This window comes from Lagenorhynchus albirostris, chromosome 16 (assembly GCF_949774975.1).
Source record: "Lagenorhynchus albirostris chromosome 16, mLagAlb1.1, whole genome shotgun sequence".
In the NCBI taxonomy this organism is placed as follows: Eukaryota; Metazoa; Chordata; class Mammalia; order Artiodactyla; family Delphinidae; genus Lagenorhynchus; species Lagenorhynchus albirostris.
Genome location: NC_083110.1, coordinates 10,339,632 through 10,360,201, shown reverse-complemented (window position 1 = coordinate 10,360,201; position 20,570 = coordinate 10,339,632). Strand labels below are relative to the sequence as shown.

General features: G+C 44.8%; 1 protein-coding gene across 1 annotated transcript in view; it reads right to left on the bottom strand.

Annotated features, from left to right (window-relative positions):
• Positions 1-3,799: 3,799 nt before the first annotated feature.
• CHRM3 (cholinergic receptor muscarinic 3) overlaps positions 3,800-20,570 on the bottom strand; it is a 57,623-nt gene continuing 40,852 nt past the window's right edge. Inside the window, exon 2 of the mRNA XM_060126974.1 lies at positions 3,800-5,818. Coding sequence (XP_059982957.1) covers positions 4,027-5,799 — 1,773 coding nt within the window. The 5' untranslated portion in view covers positions 5,800-5,818 and the 3' untranslated portion in view covers positions 3,800-4,026. The remainder of the gene's footprint in view (positions 5,819-20,570) is intronic.

The following is a 20,570-nucleotide window of genomic DNA, read 5'->3' as shown; positions in this document are numbered from 1 at the left end:
GAAACCAAACACCCGCTACCCAGCAGCTCTACTTGTAAGGTTGTCAGGCCTTAGGTGATCATCCTGGAATAAAGTGGTATTTGAAATAAAATTCCAGGTGTACCAACAAACTGTGAGAGTTCCTTAGAGATCATTGTACTGAAATATAAGTAAATAACTCTGAGGGATACATAAAATCAGAATTTTTCAAGTGTTCTTCAGTTACAGCATTTACATTCATCATGGTAGTTATTCACCTAACGCCCTGACTCTATTTCACCTGTTTGCTATTAGAAGGCAAATTGAGATGCTTTCATGTTGTTAATGAGTACGAGCGTATGGGGACAACCCATTGAGTTTAAGGGTAAATGACACGTGTGGCAGAGGCCATGTAATTACCTGCTGACAGAACTGGGCCAAAAGCTCAGGGCTCCTCATGCTAAGTTAGAGCTTCTTTGTGATACATTCACTTGTCCTCTGAAGCTCCTGGGATGTACTGTCCAGTTTCTCAGCCATACGTCCCCATCTGGGAATCGTCTCTACTCGGATAAGTATGGGGCACCCAGAATGATCCGGAGGCTCTGCCTCCGGCTCGTGTTGTCTCCATCAGGCTTCTCCACTGTGCCTGAGCCTTGGCACCCTTTTCCTTCCTGAGATTGACCTGAGGCAGCTAACTCTGCATCAGAGCTGTGCCCTCCCCCTTCTCACAAGTGATGCACAAAGGGCTCTAATCCTTCTCCAGAGCAATGAACTTGCCCATCTGCACCCAGGGGGGTGGACAGAGAAAGCTGCAATGCCTTCTAGATCTTTAGCCCCTACAATTTCTTATGCTTTCTTTCTTTTTTTTTTCCTGTGAGAGTCTAGAACTATTATATGTGAAAGAGTAAGTAGAAATGGAACTTATCTGGAGACTCAAGGCTCGATTTGAAGTCAAGGATGATTCAGGGTAATATGGTGAACCAGCAGAAAGACTACAGGTAGGTGATGGAAAAAAGAGAGCAGAGCCAAGGGGAATACGGGACCAGAAAGCTCACTTCTCTTATCCACCTGGTAGACCCTGGAGAATAGAGAATGGGAGTACAGGGTCAGGGGTGTGCGCGCGCACACGTGTGTGCGTGTGTGTGTGTGTGTGTGTGTGTTGGGGGTGCTTTCTTCACGTGTAGTTTATTTAGGTTGGATTATTTTACTCTCAATTAAAGTGGATAATCATGAAAGCTCTGCAAACCTCATTCATATGGATTGAAAACAATTCGATTCCCATCTGGGGGGATGATCTTATGTAAATGCTGAATACCTTTTCTAGTGACAAGTCCTTTGAGAAATGCATGTGTAGCTATGTCTGGTTTTAAACACTTCACTACATCTTTGATTACACTCCTAAATTTTCCAAACTCAAAAGAATCTGTTTTTCTTATTTTCTTTTTCTGAAAATGACCTAAGAGTTGGACATACATTTCTATAAACAGAGTCAGTAGACAGTATTTAAAAGCAGTTTTCATTCACAAGAGATTTAAAAATAATTCGATAATTAAACCAGTAACAGAAGAGCTGACGTCTTGGACGTCTTTCTTTTCTTCCATTGTCAGCATCAGAAAAGGACAAGGATGAGGAGATAATCATGTTTAAGTAGAGTTGTTATTAACCTTCACAGTTCCTGCTAAAGCTTACGTTTCTTCATTTCTTAAATTTAATTCTATTCCTTTTTAAATACAGGAAACAGTCTTTTGAGAGGGAGGCAAGATAGGAGATTCAAAGAGAATGGGAATTACTGATGTACAGGGAGACGTGAATCAGCATTCACAAATTTATTAGTGCCAGGCCAACGTGAGTAATAAAATATAGATGCACTTGCTCACTAGACATTTCACAGGTTAATAACATAACATTCTGTAGTTTGCTATACATGTTAGAAAATAGTCTCTGTTTTTTCTTATTCTTTGGTCGAATGTGGGCCAAAAAAATAATTCTTTCAATTATGCCGATTTGCCTTTTTTTGCCCTTGTCACGTGATTTCAAATATACTGGTGGAGGGTTGCTTTGACCGGTTCCCATCAGGTTTAACTAGAACGGTATTAAACCATTATGTTGACGTTAAAGTAGACTTTTTATTACCTAGAAAGAGTTAGGTACCTCCTGGCACCAACAGGATGACTTTTCCCTCTTCTTAGCCACAAGAAAGCTCGATATACCCTACCCATTGCTCAAGTGGACCTTAAAGAATCACTTTCAAGGGACACCACCTGCTGAAGACTGAAGAGTAATATTTATCAACATTAAATAGAACTCGGTGAAATATGCATAAATACATCTTCATATAAACATAACACAAAATTAAATAGTTCAGAAACACAGACACCACTGAGTACACTTCCACTGTTGTCAACATCTGCTGTAAACACCAGCTCACACTGAACACAAAAGCAGCTTCTACCCTGGCTCCGGGTTCACACCACGGAGACCCTGTACAGAGGGAAGATTTCTCCTCAGCCCCCCACCTCCCACCCCTCCCACTCCCCACACAGCCCACAAAAGGAAAAAAAAAGAACCCTGACACTTACAGCAGCAACACAGACGACGGCTACAGCAGCAGCCCTCCCCTCCCCCCAATAGAACAGTTAGCGTTTGGGCCAATTCAGAAGAGAATACAAAATCACTTTTTAGAAATGTACTAAGGAAATCAATTTGAAGCAATACTTTTCAAAGTGTAATACTTTCTTTAGAGGACTTATGACTTCACGAACCCCACCCATTCCTGGGTAAAGGTTGCGCAATGGACGGCAGAAAGTACTGGCCCCAGCTAAGTGACAAAAGGTGTAAGCCCTTTTTCATTTAAATTATGTCAAGTAGCAAGAAATCCAATCTCGTGTTCTTCTTTGCCCCTCAGAAGGTCTCTTCTGCTTTGCTCCATGTAATGCTGTGTATGCCATTCAAACGTGTCACTATTACTGAGTTTCAAGCAGGTAAGATAGCAAAGGTTTTGTTTGGAAACATTCAGATTTGGACCATTAAATTCAGACATGTGGATGTGGTTCATTCTTAGAGCTCAGAGGGGCCCCCATTCGATTTAGCTCTGTTGAGGGTGTCCACAGAGGTAACAGCTTACTCAGAGTCTGGTCGAACCTTGGTGCTCATCTGACTCACCAGGCTGACCGCTCCACACAGACCTGCCCAGAGGGCCTGGCTGTTCTCTGCTGCATAGTCTCCGGGAAAACAGCCCTGGTCTCCAAAACACTACACGGGGTTTAAGTTCACTTTTACGTTGTGTTAGGATCCTAGAGAAACGTCAGTCACCAAAGTACTGAAAGGATATATTGCCGGAATAATTGGCCGGTTCAGTGATTCCCGTTATATTATATACACTGTGTGTGTGTGCGTGGAATTCACACACATACACACACACACACACACACATATATACATATACACTTATGCATCTTTTATTTGTACGAAACTTGAACTGCACAAAACAGTACTCTGCAAGAATCAAGAATCAAGTCCACAAATAGAGTTCAACGACACACCAATGAGAAGACGGGGAGCTCTACAGGGACGAGAAGGTGAGGCTTTGCAACGTACGAAAGAATTTCAGAACCACGGATTCACTAGCCTGACGTGTTCCACGTGGGATGTGGATCGACACTTTGGGGACCCTTGGGGAGAACAGGGCAACTGGGCCCGCTAGTTATCCTCACCGAGATTCCAGAGCTAATGGGAATGAAAAGGCCCAGGCAGACCAATTTGGGTATATAATTGCTATGAAACAATTATTTCTTTCTCTTTAAGAAAAAACAAAGTCTATTTCAGAATAAATTTCTTCATATCCAGTGATAGGCTTATTTATTTATTTTTGGCTGAATTGGTATTTGACTTTTGATATGAAAATGGATTTATTTAATGGATCGGTAAACAGGCAGCTTCTTTCACATCTGGGTGATAAAGACATTTTTTATCAGCGCCAGAAATCACCCCCACCCTCGCCTCGCTCCCTCCTAAGGTCTGTGGGCTGACGTGTGCGTTTGGTGACTGCTACTGACAACACACCTCATCCTACAAGGCCTGCTCGGGCGCCCGTTTGTGGAAAATGACTGACTGTCTTTGCTGGTACTGCTGCTTGCGCCTCTTCCTTTTGTCACATTGGCACAACAGCAGCATCTTGAAAGTGGTTCTGAATGTTTTGTTGCACAGGGCATAGCACACGGGGTTCACGGTGCTGTTGATGTAGCACAGCCAATAGCCCAGATTCCAATAGGTTTTGGGGATGCAGCTGTTACAAAAGGTGTTCACCAGAACCATAATGTTGTAGGGGGTCCAGGTGATAATGAAGGCAAGCAAGATGGCGCTGAGGGTCTGGGCCGCCTTCTTCTCCTTGATGAGGGACATCCGTTTCCGCTTGGTGATCTGGCTTCTGGTCTTCAGAGCAAACCTCTTGGCCAGAGTAGCTTCCTTAAAGGACAGAGGCAGAGTGGCCGTGGTCTTGCCCACCGAGGAGTTGACATCAGAGGCCTTGGCCGTGTCCACGGCTGACTCCAACTGGATGGGAAGCTTGGAGAAGCTTTTCTGAAAACTGCCTCCGTCGTCCATGCTCTTTTGGGCCTGGAGTTTGCTGGCTTTCGTCTCTAAGTCCACTGCCCCCAGCTCCTCCTCCGGCACCTGCAGGTTGTCTGACGAGGGTAACTTGGTGGAGCTGAGGATGGTGCTGTGACCCGGAAGCTTGAGCACGATGGAGTAGATGGCTCTTGTCTCCGAGCCCATGTCCTCCTCGTCGGAGGAAGCGGAATTTTCCAGGGAGGCAGCAGCGTCGTTGTTATTCCAGCTGTCGCTGCTGCTGTGGTCTTGGTCAATCTGCTCGGCACTGGGCTTCCAGCTCTTCGTTGTGAACCAGAAGTGGCAGCGTCCGTACTTCCTCCTAGCTGAGCGTTTCATGCTTTGCTGTTGAAGCTCATAGCTGCTGCAGCTTCGAGAACTACCTGTGGGATGGACAAAGTTCTCTGCCTCTGCCTCTGTCCCAGAGGCCTGCAGCCCAGCAAGCTCTTTGGTACGTTTTTCAGTTTCCTTATAGATCCTCCAGTATAAAATAGTCATGATGGTGACAGGCATATAAAAGGCAGCGATGGCCGTGCCGAAGGTGATGGTGGGCTCACTGAGGAACTGGATGAAGCACTCCCCTGGAGGCACAGTTCTCTTCCCAACAAAGTATTGCCAGAACAAGATGGCAGGAGCCCAAAGGATGAAGGAGATGACCCAAGCCAGACCTATCATCACACCAGCTCGCTTTGTTGTTCGTTTGGCTCGGTACGTGAGCGGCCTCGTGATGGAAAAGTACCTGTCAAAGCTAATGACCAGAAGATTCATGACGGAGGCATTGCTAGCCACGTAGTCAATGGAAAGCCAGAGGTCACAGGCCAAGTTCCCTAAAGCCCATCGGTTCATGATGATGTAGGTAGTAAACAGATTCATTGAAATGACCCCAATAATCAGGTCGGCACAGGCCAGACTTAAGAGGAAGTAGTTGTTGACGGTCTTCAGTTGCTTGTTGACCTTGAATGCCACTATCACCAGGATGTTGCCGATGATGGTCACCAAGGCCAGGACGCCCGTTAAGAATGCAATGAAGACCACCTGCCAGATGGTATGACCTCCCAGAGGGTCACTGGTGGTGCCATTTGGAAAGGAGGAATTCCCAGCTGCCCGAGAAATGTTGTAGCTGCCAAAATGAGTAACCGTTCCTGGGGGCAGCCCTGCGTCGGAAGGGCCGTGAATCCAGGAAGAGCTGATGTTCGGAAACAAAGGTGAGGTTGTATTGTTATTGTGCAAGGTCATGGTGACTCTCTGACATAGTCTGGGGAGAAAAGAGAAAAGATGGAGTCAGGACCATTTCTGCCTTCATCTGATTTGTTCTTTGCATTGCATCCTTTCAAAGTAGCACTCCTCCTATTACTGGATAATAGGACCTATATTACAGGCGAACCTGGGAGAGTCCAGCACATCAGTTCATCCCCTTATTTTAAAGCTGAGGAGTTGTCAACTTTATTTCGATAAAAATAGATAAATTAAATAAAGGTGAACAGCACAGGGCAGGCAGAGATCGATCTGTTCAAGGTAGGTAGCACGATTAGCTGGTGACATGCACTGAACATTGTGCTTTTTCGCCACAACTTCCACCTTTCTAAATACAGACCACATATACTTCCGCGTGATGTTGTCATCAAACAAGATCTTCCTTCCTTCTCTTTCTTTGAAAAGTAGGGGAAAAATAGTAGCTGCATATATGATACTCATCCAGCATAGCTTTATCATCACACTACGTGAGACATTGATCTTATTCATTTGCATTTTATCCACCTGGGCATTTTCCTAACCCAGGCTTCAAACATAAGCAACTTGAAGGCAATTCCAGCCATGTAAGCCTCACTGGAATAAGCAACAGTAACCTGGAGCAAGGGGGGAAATACGCATAAATCACTTTCCATTATATTATCTCTTTAACACACAGTTAGAAAGAGTAATGTATTGGGCTTCCCTGGTGGCGCAGTGGTTGAGAGCCTGCCTGCCGATGCAGGGGACGCGGGTTCGTGTCCCGGTCCGGGAAGATCCCACGTGCCGCGGAGCGGCTGGGCCCGTGAGCCATGGCCGCTGAGCCTGCGCATCCGGAGCCTGTGCTCCGCAACGGGAGAGGCCACAACAGTGACAGGCCCGCGTACCGCAAAAAAAAAAAAAAAAAGAAAAAAAGAGGAGCAGTAAGAGTAAATATGGGGAATTGACATGGATGTTGGAAAGAGAGAGGGTAATTCTCTGTTCCTTGGGATTCCTGGGTGCTGGTGACTCTATTTATACCCACGTGGAAAAATCTGTGTTTGCTTGCTTCAAGCAAGCAAGAGATATGCGGGAAGGAGAGAGATGGGAGGGAATGTGGGGGAATAGAGACAGTATGATCATCATGGCCTCTCAAACCTAGATCTAGCCATTCCTGAAGTCAACTCTGCCTCTTTGAACTTGCCAGTTATGTAAGCCAACCATTTCCTTTGCTGCCTGGGCTACCTGAGAAAGGTTACTGTCATCTGCACCTGAAAGGGTCCTTATTAACATAACTGTCATCAGCTACATCAGCACTTCTCACTGAACCACTACTAGCTTTAGGTCATTAAGACTGGTGCCGCTGAATTCAATAAGTCAAGACTCTGCCTTCCAAGGACGTACACCTTAGATGAGATACAGGACATGGATAACGTAATTTTAAAAAGCACGTAGTTTTTAAGCAAATGTCACATTGTTCACTGCAAATAACACATTATGTTTGTACAAATGAATATCAACTTATTTTGCTCAGTTGACCGATAATAGTGAAGAATATAAGTAGGAATTTCGGAAATAAGCCGGAGATCAATTCTCTCTTTCAGTTCATTTCTGTGAATCGTGAGGGCAATACACGTTATACAATATTCCAGTCCAATCATGCTTTGTTGGAATACAGAATATAAAAGAAACCAGAATTGAGGAAAGACACCTACACTTAGGACCAGCTTTCTATAATGGGTTGATTAAATACCTGTCCTGGTGTTTCTGGTGTCTAGGGGTATCTTGACTCATATCAGAAAACCTGTGAACCACAAATTGTTAGGTGATCTTTGACCTGAAATCTTTGGCATACTTACCAGTAGCCACTGTTCCTTTTATAATTCAACACTAATTCACTATCTAATATCACTTAAAAGTTTCAGATACTGTGTGCATTAGCACTATGCCTGAAAAAACAAGGTACATACTTTAATTAAAAATAATGCTGTTGGAAAAATGGCACTGATAGACTTGCTTGATGCAGGGTTGCTACAAACTTTCAATTTGTTAAAAATGCAATTATCTGTGAAGAGCAGTAAAGCTAAGTGCAATAAAACAAGATATGTCTTTCCTGGCCTAAATAGAGACTAATGTAACCAGAAATAAATCCAGGTATATACAGTCAATTGGTCTTTAAATACTCTAGTAGAGACAGAGCTTTGAGATAAAGTCTTTTGAGCTGCAAACACATTGATCTTTGAGCATTAAGGGATGGTGCAGTGGCCTAAACATTAGGCAAATAAGAAAGATCTCCCTCCCCCAACCTTCACTCAGGTCCCTGTACCTGAGACATTTTCCATCACCTTTTCTCTGGGCTCCATGCCACTGTGCCATATTCATCTCATAAAAAGGATCTTCCCATTCTGGAGGTTTGACAATTGATGTCTTGTTAGTACACAGTATGACATCAGAAGAACCTAATCAAAAGTTCATAAGGACTTCAACAAAGAATATCTAAAAGTTCTTATTAGACATGATAGTCACCCAACGCCTTTCTTCCTGTACAGCTATCCTTTCATGAGTAATATGTGACTTCCTAAGAATCAGGGGTTCTAGTTGAGACCGAGATGAAACAACGATAAACCTGACTAAATGTATTCTGTTTAAGGTGCTTTTTCTGAGAAAGGGACGTCACGTCTATGCTCCATGCTCTTTTCCTCATCCTGACTCAACAGCCTCTATGCTGTACAGTTAGTATATTTTGAGTCAAGGGAGTTCATGGTTAGTGCTCATTGAATTGACTTATGTTGGTGAGGAGAGCTAAGGGAGACATTGCTTTTTAATGCTCAGGAAGAAACAGGTGGTGGGAACAGAGAGGCCTGTAAGCCTGCTGACCTTAGTACTTTGTAAGTGGTCCCAGGCAGGAGTTCTAGGAATGCAGCCTGCATAAGGGCAAATGGGGTTATCACATAGGAGCAGAAGGGGGCGGGGGCTGGCTCTAGATCCGCTCTGGGATTTACAGCAGGTTCCTGTCCAGGCTGGGAGCTGGGGGCTGTGGGGTCCCTGGGACATTCAGGGCATTGCTACTGAAGTGGTGCAGGCCCAGCCCCCAGGCAAGGAGCTCAAAACTGAACATGATCCTGCCGGTGGGCGAGACAAGCACCTTCCAGAGCCCTCCTGGATTCTGGGAGGAGGGTCATCCTTCCATGTGGGTTAATTACAACTCTGTACATATAGGATGGTTCTTGATTTTATCTCTGAGTATATATAGATTTCCAGACAGTTTTCACTTCATTCCATCTAGCAGCACAAACAGAATTGATTCACTTAGTTTTTCAAAATGTAAGTCAGGAGCCAATTAGTGGGCCAGCATGAGAATAAAAAAGAAAAGGAAATAAACAGAATTGAATGGGACACAGCAGAACACGAACCACATAATGATAACAGTACTGTTTCATACAAGTTCTGATTAGCGCATGTGCACACACACACCCACACATTCAATATATAGTCATGATGTAAAGTGTATTTTGTACTGTGGGTCGCATTCAACAATGTTCGAAAACCACTGCAGTTGATAGTTTGACATCTTTTTAAAATTTAAAAGGAGAAAGTGAAGGAGAAAATATGAAAGAACAATTTGAGAGTGCTAAGTTTAGAGGAAAGCGAAGGACACTTGTGAGAAATTAACTCCCTTCCCCCTAGTTATGGAATAAAATTTTTCTGGGATTATAAATCTGTAAAATATACAGATAACTTAAAAAAATGCTTAAATATCTGATATGAAAATACATGTGAAAGTTCTTAGAGACTCCTAAAAGGCCAATATAAATCTGAAGCCTTTGTCTAAATCAATTCTACCTCTATTATTGTTATTATTTTAATCACGAAGGCTCAGGGAAAAAAAGGAAAAATATCTTGCAATTCACAATCATGCTTTTTTCTAAGACCAATTATTTAGTGCTTCTTCCATATTCGACATCTGGTATGCATCATGTTGCAGGGCTTGTTTCGGGTCTCTCTTGGACTGCGTTCTTTGCTAAGAGTGTCTCTGTTTTCTGTCATAATTCATCACAGTATTCAACAGCTAAAATGACTTTTCCCGAAACTAGCTTGGTCGGGCACAGGAAATGCCACCGCCGACCACTAGGTGGCAGAGCGGACTCGGAGAACAACCTCTCCAGCAGGCGCCAAAGAGCCGCCCGTTTCCCCAGGCTGGTGATGGGGAAACTTCAGCTTAGTTCAGTCATGCAGTCCGTGAAGGATATCAAACAGGGTCAACACACGCTCGGCAATCAAACATGTCTTTAAAGGGCATCCAACCTTTTCAGACGCGCACAGGCAGAATCAAACTTTGTGAACTCAGCTCGTGTTATTCATTTCAAGCCGCAGGGAGGACAGATGTGCCCTAATATGGTGCAGTCACTCCTGGTGCAAAACAGAACATCCCAGAAGCCAAAACTGGAACAGAATTCCATTTAAAAAGGACAAAGCTTGTTTTCAAAAAGTGGATGCATCGTGCTGCCTCCCTTGGTTGCCGCCTTTCATATGTTTTATTCAGTTTGACAACAAAAATGAAGGCTGCTTGGAAAAGCACTTACATCAGCACTGCCTAGGCATAGCAGTTGCTACTGAAATAACATGGTTTTTACCTTAAAAACAAAAGCCTAAATGGGACTAATGATTATCTGCTTCAGCACTCTCAAGCCTTTGTTATTAGAATATCTAGAGAAATGACAAGAAATGAAAAACAGAGGTGAAGCAGTTCTTTTAAAATATCTGGGGGCTTCCCTGGTGGCGCAGTGGTTAAGAATCCGCCTGCCAATGCAGGGGACACGGGTTCGAGCCCTGGTCCGGGAAGACCCCACATGCCGCGGAGCAACTAAGCATGGGTGCTACAACTACTGAGCTTGCGCTCTAGAGCCTGCGAGCCACAGCTACTGAGCCCACGTGCCACAACTACTGAGCCCACACGCCTAGAGCCCGTGCTCCGCAACAAGAGAAGCCACCGCAATGAGAAGCCCGTGCACCGCAACAAAGAGTAGCCCCTGCTCGCCGCAACTAGAGAAAGCCCGCCGTGGCAACGAAGACCCAACACAGCCAAAAATAAAAATAAATAAATTTAAAAATAAATAAATATCTGTAAGCCCACTTTGCCCACAGGAGTCCATGCACTCCCCCTGCAGTCCTTTTCTGAGGAAAAAAGAGGGACAGAGTGCAGCTGAATTCTGTTCTACTGCAAACCTTTATGACCTAAGGTACGTTCAGTATGGTTTCAACATTCTGCAAATTCATTGTTATTTATTAATATTTTGAAGACCGTGCTTTTGTAATGTTATTAGAGCTAACATAATTGTAGAAATAATTCTGATTGGAAATCTTTTTAATGAAAACAGTCATTTGGGCTAAATATTTCTTACATCTCTATTTACATACTGTAAGGACATCTGGGAAGAAAGTTCTTCTGGCTTGATTTTGACTTCTTGTGATTACTTTAAGTTAGAGTAGCTATGATATTTTTCAAGGTCCATATTTATCAGAGTATTTATTTTTGTATCTGGACATAGTCCATACATGTGATTTCCTTTTAAACTTCAGCCTACATGTGTCCTGCCCAATTCACACATGTACAGAAGACTGTCTGTTTGCAAAGAAAGTAGAAGTAAGTGGGAGACACGTAGAAAACAGTGTAACAAGCCCTGCCACGATGCATTAGGGTCAGAAACATACTGATTCTGCCACGTGGGCACATTATCTGAGTCCTCTGATCCTGCTTCCTCATCTATAAAATGAGGATTATCATATTTGAGGATTGGATAGAACGTGTAGAAAACACTCAGTATAGTCTGATGGGTCCATGGCAGTTTCTCAAAAATGGTAAGGCTAATTGAATAATTTTCTACGACTGTTTGATTTTATAGATTGGCGCTTTTCAAGGCTAACAAGAGCTGACATTTGTTGAGTATAAAACACTTGTTGGGTTGAGGTCTCAACCCAAGGTGACTCTGTCTCCATCTGGCAATGTCTGCGGACATTTCTTGTCACAATTTGGGGAGAACGTGCTACTGGCATCTGGTGTGTAGACGCCAGGGATGCTGATAAACGTCCTACAATGCACCAGACAAGCCCCTACAATAGAGAATTATCCAGCCCAAGAGGTCAATAGTGCTGAAGTTGAGAAACTCTACTGTAAAGAAAGAGAGGAGAGATTCAGAAAATGTTGCAACACTCCCTTTGCCAGGAGAATCTGGAAAACGTCCTGGCACGCACATACCTGGCATGCGCTAAGTCTCTTCCAGAATCAGCTCACATTTAATTTCTCTGGAAATCACACTCTCCCCACTCCCCCTGAGGATGAATCTCACATTCATTTATTTGGCTCTTCAATCATTATTTCAGACAGTGAATGTGTCTGAGTGCTTACTGCAGGCCTTATGTGGAAGACAGAGTTCTTGCTGTCTAGGAATCACCTGGAGACACCATCAACTAAACAAAATCACTGCAATAGAAGGAGAAAGGCGAGGCTATTTTGTGAGTCTGAGGAATATAACTCCAGGCTGCCATGCCAGTAAAAGGAGAACATAGCATTCCAGAGGGAGTACACAGACTATTCAAAGCCCACCGCCCAGCGGTCCTGCACGCCCTGCACATCCTCCCATCCGAGCCCACAGCATTTCAACTTGTCTCCCTCACTACACCGAAGATTCCACCTCCTGCTACTCAACTCTTTCCTCCGACATCTAGCACAATTTCCCTCCCAGAGTAGACCCAGAACGATTGTCTCCACCCCAGCATTACTGAGATTAACACTGTTACACTTTGGACAGGAGAACTCATAAGGGCTCAAGGAGATAAGCTTGGAGAAGGTAAAGGCGGCAGGAAGGAAGAAACACATTGTATTTCCAACAGGCTGGGGGCTCCAGCTGTAGGGAAGGCTGACAAACTTCTCTGGGGTTCTCAAAGCGACCTCAGATATGGTGGCATTTGGCTGGGAATGACCCAAGAAAAGAAAGAGTTCGGTGGAATACATCTTTCAGGACTGGAAGAACCTGAGAGAGGAGTCTTCCCTTGATCACCAGGCCATTGCCCAGGGGCGGCTGAAGCCTCTTCCACCTAAGAGAAAGAGAGATGGGCTCTCAAATAACCACACCCTCTCTTTGAAGGTTCATCTGGTAGTTGTCACAATACAAACACAAGAGTTTTCTGGAAAAACAAGCATCTCATAATACACAAATTTTGTAATCACTCTTTGCTGCCCTTGAATGTACTCTGGACCTCAAACCCTTAACACTTGTCACGCACCCTGATGGCACTAGGAGTCCTGCAAGGTGGTACCCTCCTAGCTCACTGTTCACCCAGCTGTGGCATCTCCGGTTAGTTATGAAAGCTCGGAAACTCTGTCTCCACACACACCAGAAAATTCAGAATAGTAATAGCAGTAACACCGTATGGTTGTTAAGCAGATTCAGTGAGGTAACAGGTGAAGCATCTGATACAACTGCCATCACTCAATAGATGTTTTACAAGTGGGAGACCCCTCCTCTCCCACTTCATCCTCACACCCAGAACTGGGGTCCCTGGTGTTCCCAGTGAATTTGAGGTTCTTGATGTCTCATCGCAGAAAGAATTCAGTGAGAAACAAAATGAGAGGTAAGAAGTGGATTTTTTTTAAAGAGAAATACAATACACAGAGCGTGGGCCATCTCAGAAGGCAAGAGGCCTTGGGAGAAACACGGTGTGGTTAGTTTTTATGGGCTGGGTAATTTCATAGACTAATGAGTGGGAGGATTATTCCAATTATTTCAGGGAAGGGGGGGAGATTTCCAGGAATTGGGCCACTGCCCACCTTTTGGCCTTTGGTGGTAGCCTCAGAACTGTCATGACGCTGGTGGGTGTGTCATTTAGCTAATGTATTACAATGAACATATAATGAGACTCAAGGTCCACTGGAAGTCGAATATTCCGCCATCTAGGACCTAGTTGGTTCTACCCAGTTTTTGTCATGTCCTATGGCTATGTCATTCTTTTAAAGGTTGTGCCCTGCCCCCTTCCCTCCTGTTTCAGTAGGTGGGCCTCAGGGAATTACCAAAGTCTACACCCGTTTTTCCTTGTCTGACCTTAACCAATGCTGCACCTGCTTAGGCAGGTTCTCGGAGGACCCTAACCGCTTCCATGAAGAATTGCAGGCCCTGACTCTTTCCTTGGACTTACCTGGAAGAATATAAATATTGTCCTTTCCCACTGCTGCACCAGTGAGGAAAAGGCCCAAATTTGGGCACAGGCTACGTGTTGCCCAACCACATAGAAACCCTGTGACAGCAGCGCCTCTAATGGATCCCAACTGGGACTATCAACCAGGCCAGCCTGGTATCACTAGTAGGGATCACATGATCCTTTGCCTCACTGAAGGGATGAAACTATGCATAATTAAACCTGTTAACTATGATAAGGTTAAAGAGATCACCCAAGGCCAAGATGAAAATCCAGCCCTATTTCAGGCCCGATTGGCAGATGCCCTCAGACCCAAATACTTTCGAGGGACAAACTGTATTTGCAGCCCACTTCCATTAGCCAATCAGCCCCTGACATCCGTTGGAAGCTTCAAAAGCTTGCCATGGGGTCCCAAACCCCTCTCAACCTTCTTATTGACATAGCCTTCAGTATTTTTAGCAAGAGACCAGGCTGAGGAGGAAAAGAAGGAACAGCGTGACCTAAGGAAGGAATGACAGGAAGCCAGGCTTTTGGCAGCCATCATGACAAGACCTAACCCACCACCTGATCACCCCAAAAGTACTCCCAGAAGACCTCTGCCAAGGAAGGGAGCCTTTCTCAGCTGTGGGAGTCCTGAACACTGGAGCAAGGAATGCACAGGAAACAGGTCCCAGCCTACACCCAAAATGCCATGCCCACTCTGCAACAAGATGGGCCACTGGAAGAGGGAATGCCCCGAGCACTGAAGGGAGTGAGGAAATTCCCCCACGCCAGTCATGACAGTGGTTGACTGATGGGACCTGGGACCTCCCAAGGCTCCTGAGGAGGCTGTCATCATCACACGGGAGGAACCACGGGTGACCACTGACGTGGCAGATAAGCTTGTCCAATTTCTAGTGGACACGAGAGCCACTTACTCTGTCCTGATGTCTCATGCTAGGTCTCTTGCCCCTAAACCTGCTCTATCACTGGGGACAGATGAAAGCCAAAACTAAAATATTTCGCCACCCCTCTACCTTGCACCTGGGGAAAGACTCTTATAACTCACAAGTTTCTTGTCATGCCTGAATGCCCCAGCCCATTATTGGGGAGGAATTTTCTCTCAGCCTTGTGGGCAACTCTTACTCTCTCTGAAGACCAAAGCCAAGGAGTGTTTTTGGCTGGACTATGTATTATACAAGACACAGACAGTCCAACCCAAAATATTTCCCCAGAAATTGAAAAACTTATAGATCCGCAAGCCTGGGATCAGGGAATCCCAGGGAAGACAAAGTTCGTCACTCCTATAAAAATTACCTTAAAGGAAACTAATAACTTCCCTTCCAGGCACCAACACCCCATAAAACCAGAGATTTGACAAGGCCTCCAACCCCTAATCTCAAATTAAATATGAGCTCTCATTAAATATGCACTTTTGGTGCCATGCCAATCTCTCTGTAATATTCCAATCCTCCCTGGTCTTCTCAGGAACCCTCATCTCTGCCATCCTTAGAAAATGCAAATTTTTTACTCCCTTGCAAAAGGGAGTAAAGTAATTTAGAACTAGACTTGTCAAATATAAGTAGAAATTCTAAGTGTCTTTTCTGTAAACATTAGTAAAAAGGGTTTAGCCCTCTAGACAGGTGACCTTGATTTGTTCCATCTGCCAGAAGCCCAATTTGAACCCAACCTTTTGTAATTGATGGGTTTTACGTTGTACCTGACTCAGGCCTGAAATTCTGAAATGAGAACTATGAGGTCTCTCTGTTTGTTTGTGTATTCATATGTATCTATATGTGTTTTTGTTTTTGTTTTTGCAGTACGCGGGCCTCTCACTTTTGTGGCCTCTCCCGTTGCAGAGCACAGGCTCCGGACGCGCAGGCTCAGCGGCCATGGCTCACGGGCCCAGCCGCTCATGGCATGTGGGATCTTCCCGGACCGGGGCACGAACCTGTGTCCCCTGCATCGGCAGGCGGACTCTCAACCACTGAGCCACCAGGGAAGCCCTCTATATGTGTTTTAAATGTATGGTATTACCAAAATTAATTAGTAAAAGAGCTCTACTTAATTGACTTAATTAAGTGCTTATATAAATACTCAGAAATATAAAACTGGCCAAAATGAATTTCAGGTTCATGTCATCTGGGAAATATTCAATTCTAAACTGATATCTGGTATTAAAGGTGGCTTAAGCTTGTTGGTCTGATTAATACAGACACGTCTTTACAGTCATCAATGTTAAGTATAGTACTTCTATTGTACCTGGGTTTACTAGAGGTCAAATAAAACCTTATTACTGTATATCTGGCAAATTTGTTAGCAAGAAAAATAACTTAAAATGGAAAAAAATAACTTTTAATAAAAGTAGGATGTGTGTTTTCAGTAAAGAAAGTATGAGGAATGGAATTGCATTTTATTAAGCGAAAAGGAAGTAGGTCTGACTTAGAGTTGGCTGTTTCTGGATGGAAAAATAAAGTGATGGATACAGAAAGTGATGAAAGGTTGGTGGAAAGTGGACCCTGAGAAAACAGTTGTGCATGATCAGGATTTTCTAAGATTGAATTACATCTAGTCAGGTAAATGGATTTTGTTGGGAATGGGCTAGGACAAGACTGCATTTGGTTTCTCCCTCCAAAGTGTTCTTGAAATGCTGCCTTTGACAACAGATTGTGTGAGTTTCTTTGCCTTTAAGTGGTTTGTATTTGCTTTTGAGATCTCTTGTAACTTTGGTTGAGAAATGTGTTGTCTCACAGTGCCCTATGATATTATTTGACCAAGTGTTTTAAAACTTCTTGACAAACTTCCCAAATATCAAATTTTAATTAAAGTTCTTTTGATTTCCAGCTAACCTTGGGATGCTTTAGGGGGGCCCTGAGGTCTCCCAAAGAAAAATATTTAACTAGGATTATTTGGTATGTTAAGTTAAAGGTAATCATTTGTAATTCTGGTTACTGTAACCAAGGTTCTTTATCAATAACACTGTAATCAGATGTTTAACCGTGCCTCTTAAGTCTTTTGTCATTTTTAGATATTTCGTACTATGATGCTGTTACAAAAAATACTTCATCACCAAGAAGATCCACAGAAAGGCTATGGAAACAGGTACAACAGTTCCACATCAAGAAGGTGGCTATGTGAGGATTCCAGCCCATACCGACTTAAAACAAGGAGTTGTCCTGCCCCTGGGGCCCCTAGATCAGGCATACAGAGATTTTTTACTCCCTGACAGGCAGGGTCGATGCCCCTACTCAGCACTGAAGCAGTTACAGAAGACGGACTGTCGCCCCTCTGCTTCCCGTAAGAATATGGGAGTAAAATCTCTGGAGGAGGGAATGAAACAGGAGGGAAGGGGGCAGGGCACAAGCTTTAAAAGAATGACATAGCCATAGGACGTGACAAAAACTGGCTAGAACCAACTAGGTCCAAGATGGCAGAATATTCGACTTCCAGTGGACCTTGAGCCTCATCACATGCTCCTTGTAATACATTAGCTAAATGACACACCCACCAGCGTCATGACAGTTCTGAGGCTACCACAAAAGGCCCAAAAGTGGGCGGTGGCCCAATTCCTGGAAATCCCCGCCCCTTCCCCCAAATAATTGGAATAATCCTCCCACTCATTAGCCTATGAAATTACCCAGCCCATAAAAACTAACCACACCATGTTTCTCCCAAGGCCTCTTGCCTTCTGAGATGGCCCACACTCTGTCTGTGGAGTATGTTTCTCTCTAGGTAAATCCACTTCTTACCTATCACTTTGTCTCTCACTGCATTCTGTCTGCAATGAGACATCAAGAACCTCAAATTTACCGGGAACACTACTACTTCCTGAAGGGGGCAAAGAGGCTCTGGCTACATTTCTGGTATGGAAGCATAAAGAGGCTTACAGGGCAGTAGGGCCGGGGAGAGACTGAAGATGGTGGAAGAGTATTGGGGTTTGGGTCCTCTGTCTGGGGCTCCTGTTCTTCTGGGTGCCACTAGAGAGGGCTTTTGTGTAGCCCGAATGGGTCCCAGTTGGCGAGGTTCCCTAACGTAGGACTTGCATAACTCCAGGTTTTCTCTTAGGGCCATAAAAGCCTGTACATAAGGAACTTCTGTCCATTTCCCCTGCCTTTTGCAAAAGATGTCTAGCTGTAGGATGGCACTATAGTTGAGGCTCCCATTTTCTGGCCAGGCCTCATCGTCCTCAAGTTTATATTGGGGCCAGACTTCATCACAAAAGAAAATGAGCTTTTTTTGTTTTAAAGCATCTAGAGAAAATTTGTCCCAGTGACTCGAAATGCACCCGAGGGGTGTGTCCTTGGGGATGGAGGAGGTGTTCCCCATCGTTCCTTCAGGGAGAGAATGCTCCTGTACCAGAGAGAAGCACTAGCATTAAGAGGTCCCATAGGGGCTAAGACAGGACTGGTTCCAGGTGTCCCCATTCCCCTAGTCCTGTCGACTTTATCCACAATGTGGGTTAGCTACTTCCCCATGTGGCAGTCTTTTTGGCCCCAGCATTCTGGGACACGTGTCCTATCCTGGCATCTGCAGCACCCAGGATAAGTGACCTTCCTGAAGGTTTCTCTATAGATTCTATAGATTAATCCCTGTATTCTGGGATAAGTTGCCCTGGAATGGACATCCTCATGGTTCTAGGACCTATTTAAGTCCCAGCCTTTTTCTCTACAAAGGTGGTAAGTTTTGGAAAACAGGCACTGGCCATTTAGGGAGATGGTTTGTGAAAAAGGAAAAAAACCCTCTCTCTTCCATTTCTTTTTGTGGGCGGCACCCCTGGGGCCTTGGTGCCATCCTCGCCCTCCCCTCTTCCCACATGTGCTCTGGCCAGTGAGCAGTGGGGCTGGGTGCAGGGGCGGATATGGCAGCTGAAGTGGAGGCACTGTGACTGTAGTTAGGGGGATGGAAGGCCCCATGACCCTGGAAGGACACTCCAAATCTCGTGACCCTGGGGAGGCAAGCACAGCAAATTCGGATCATTTCCCAAGCACGTATCCCCGGGCGCGGTCATATGTGTGACCCACCAAGCTTGTGTCGCCTGCCCCGCCCTAACGGGATGGAGTCAGGGCAGACCCTGGAGGGGCCAGCCAAACACCAGGAGGTGGGGGTGGGGGGTGGGGGGGTAGGTGAAAGATGGTCCCACTACCCTGAGTCCCAACCATGTGGTTCAGGACCATCCTCCTCTTGATACCTGGGGGTCATGAGCACAGCCTGCCTACCGCGTGAGGGAGCTCCCGAAGGGATCACAGCTGCTGTAACCATGGCACAAACACTAAGCAAGGCTGTATTTCATATTTTTACACAACTGGACCTGTTAACAGTTAATCAAATGGTGGATAAGGCAAGCCCAGACGGCAAAGATCCTACGGCTCGGGTCCCTGGTTGCCTGTGACGATGGCTGGAAACTTTCTCTGACATGCCCTGCCCATATGTAACATTAAGAAGTGAAAGACCTACCAGTAAGGTTGGAGAGTACCTGGCAGATTTCTTTTTCCCCATTTGCGGCAGAGTAAGGCACGAGATAAGAGTGGAAAGAGTGAGGTAGGGATGCAGAGTTGAGACAAGGATAATTAGGTGTAGGTGGACCAATAATAAGCCTATGACAGTAGCCGCGGGGAGGGGGCAGTGTTATGCTTTTAACTGTGAGCCTGAAATCATTGCGTGGCAATTGCCTTGAGGTGGGTGGACAGACCTAGCATCTCTGTAGTCTGGGAGATCCACTTATCCTCTCACAGAGACTTCTTTTCCACGCCAAGTACCCTGATGGCTTTTAACTGCTTGTCCTGCGTCCACATTTTTGTGGCAATAGGTCTGAAAATGAGACAGACTATAAGAAAGAGAGGGAGAGAGAGATGGAGATGGCTGGAAATAAGGCAGCACCTCTCAAGCGCAAGGGAGGCAAGAGGCTGAGGCTTACCAAATTCTCCTGGCTGTCTCGCCAATATGGTCCTGGTGAATTTGATGTTCTTGATGTCTCATTGCAGAAAGAATTCAGTGAGAGACAAAGTGATAGGTAAGAAGTGGATTTATTTAGAGAAAAACACACTCCACAGACAGAGTGTGGGCCATCTTGGAAAGTGAGAGGCCTTAGGAGAAACATGGTGTGGTTAGTTTTTATGGGCTGGGTAATTTCATAGGCTAATGAGTGGGAGGATTATTCCAATTATTTTGGGGAAGGGGTGGAGATTTCCAGGAATTGGGCCACCGCCCACTTTATGGCCTTTTGTGGTAGCCTTAGAACTGTCATGACGCTGGTGGGTGTGTCATTTAGCTAATGTATTACAAGGAGCATGTGATGAGGCTCAAGGTCCACTGGAAGTCGAATATTCTGCCATCTTGGACCTAGTTGGTTCTAGCCAGTTTTTGTCATGTCCTAGGGCTATTTCATTCTTTTAAAGGTTGTGCCCTGACCCCTTCCCTCCTGTTTCACTGGGATATGCCAAGGTGGCCATGGTGAGGTGACCACTTGCACTTGCAGCCACCTGTGCCATTCCTTGTTTTTAAATGTTTGAAATATTACTTTGTGTATATATGAATTTTCATTTTACTATTAGGTTATAAACCTCTGGGGGCAGTAACAAAGGCTTATTTTTTCTTTTCTTTTCTTCCTGCCTTTCTTTAAGTTTCCA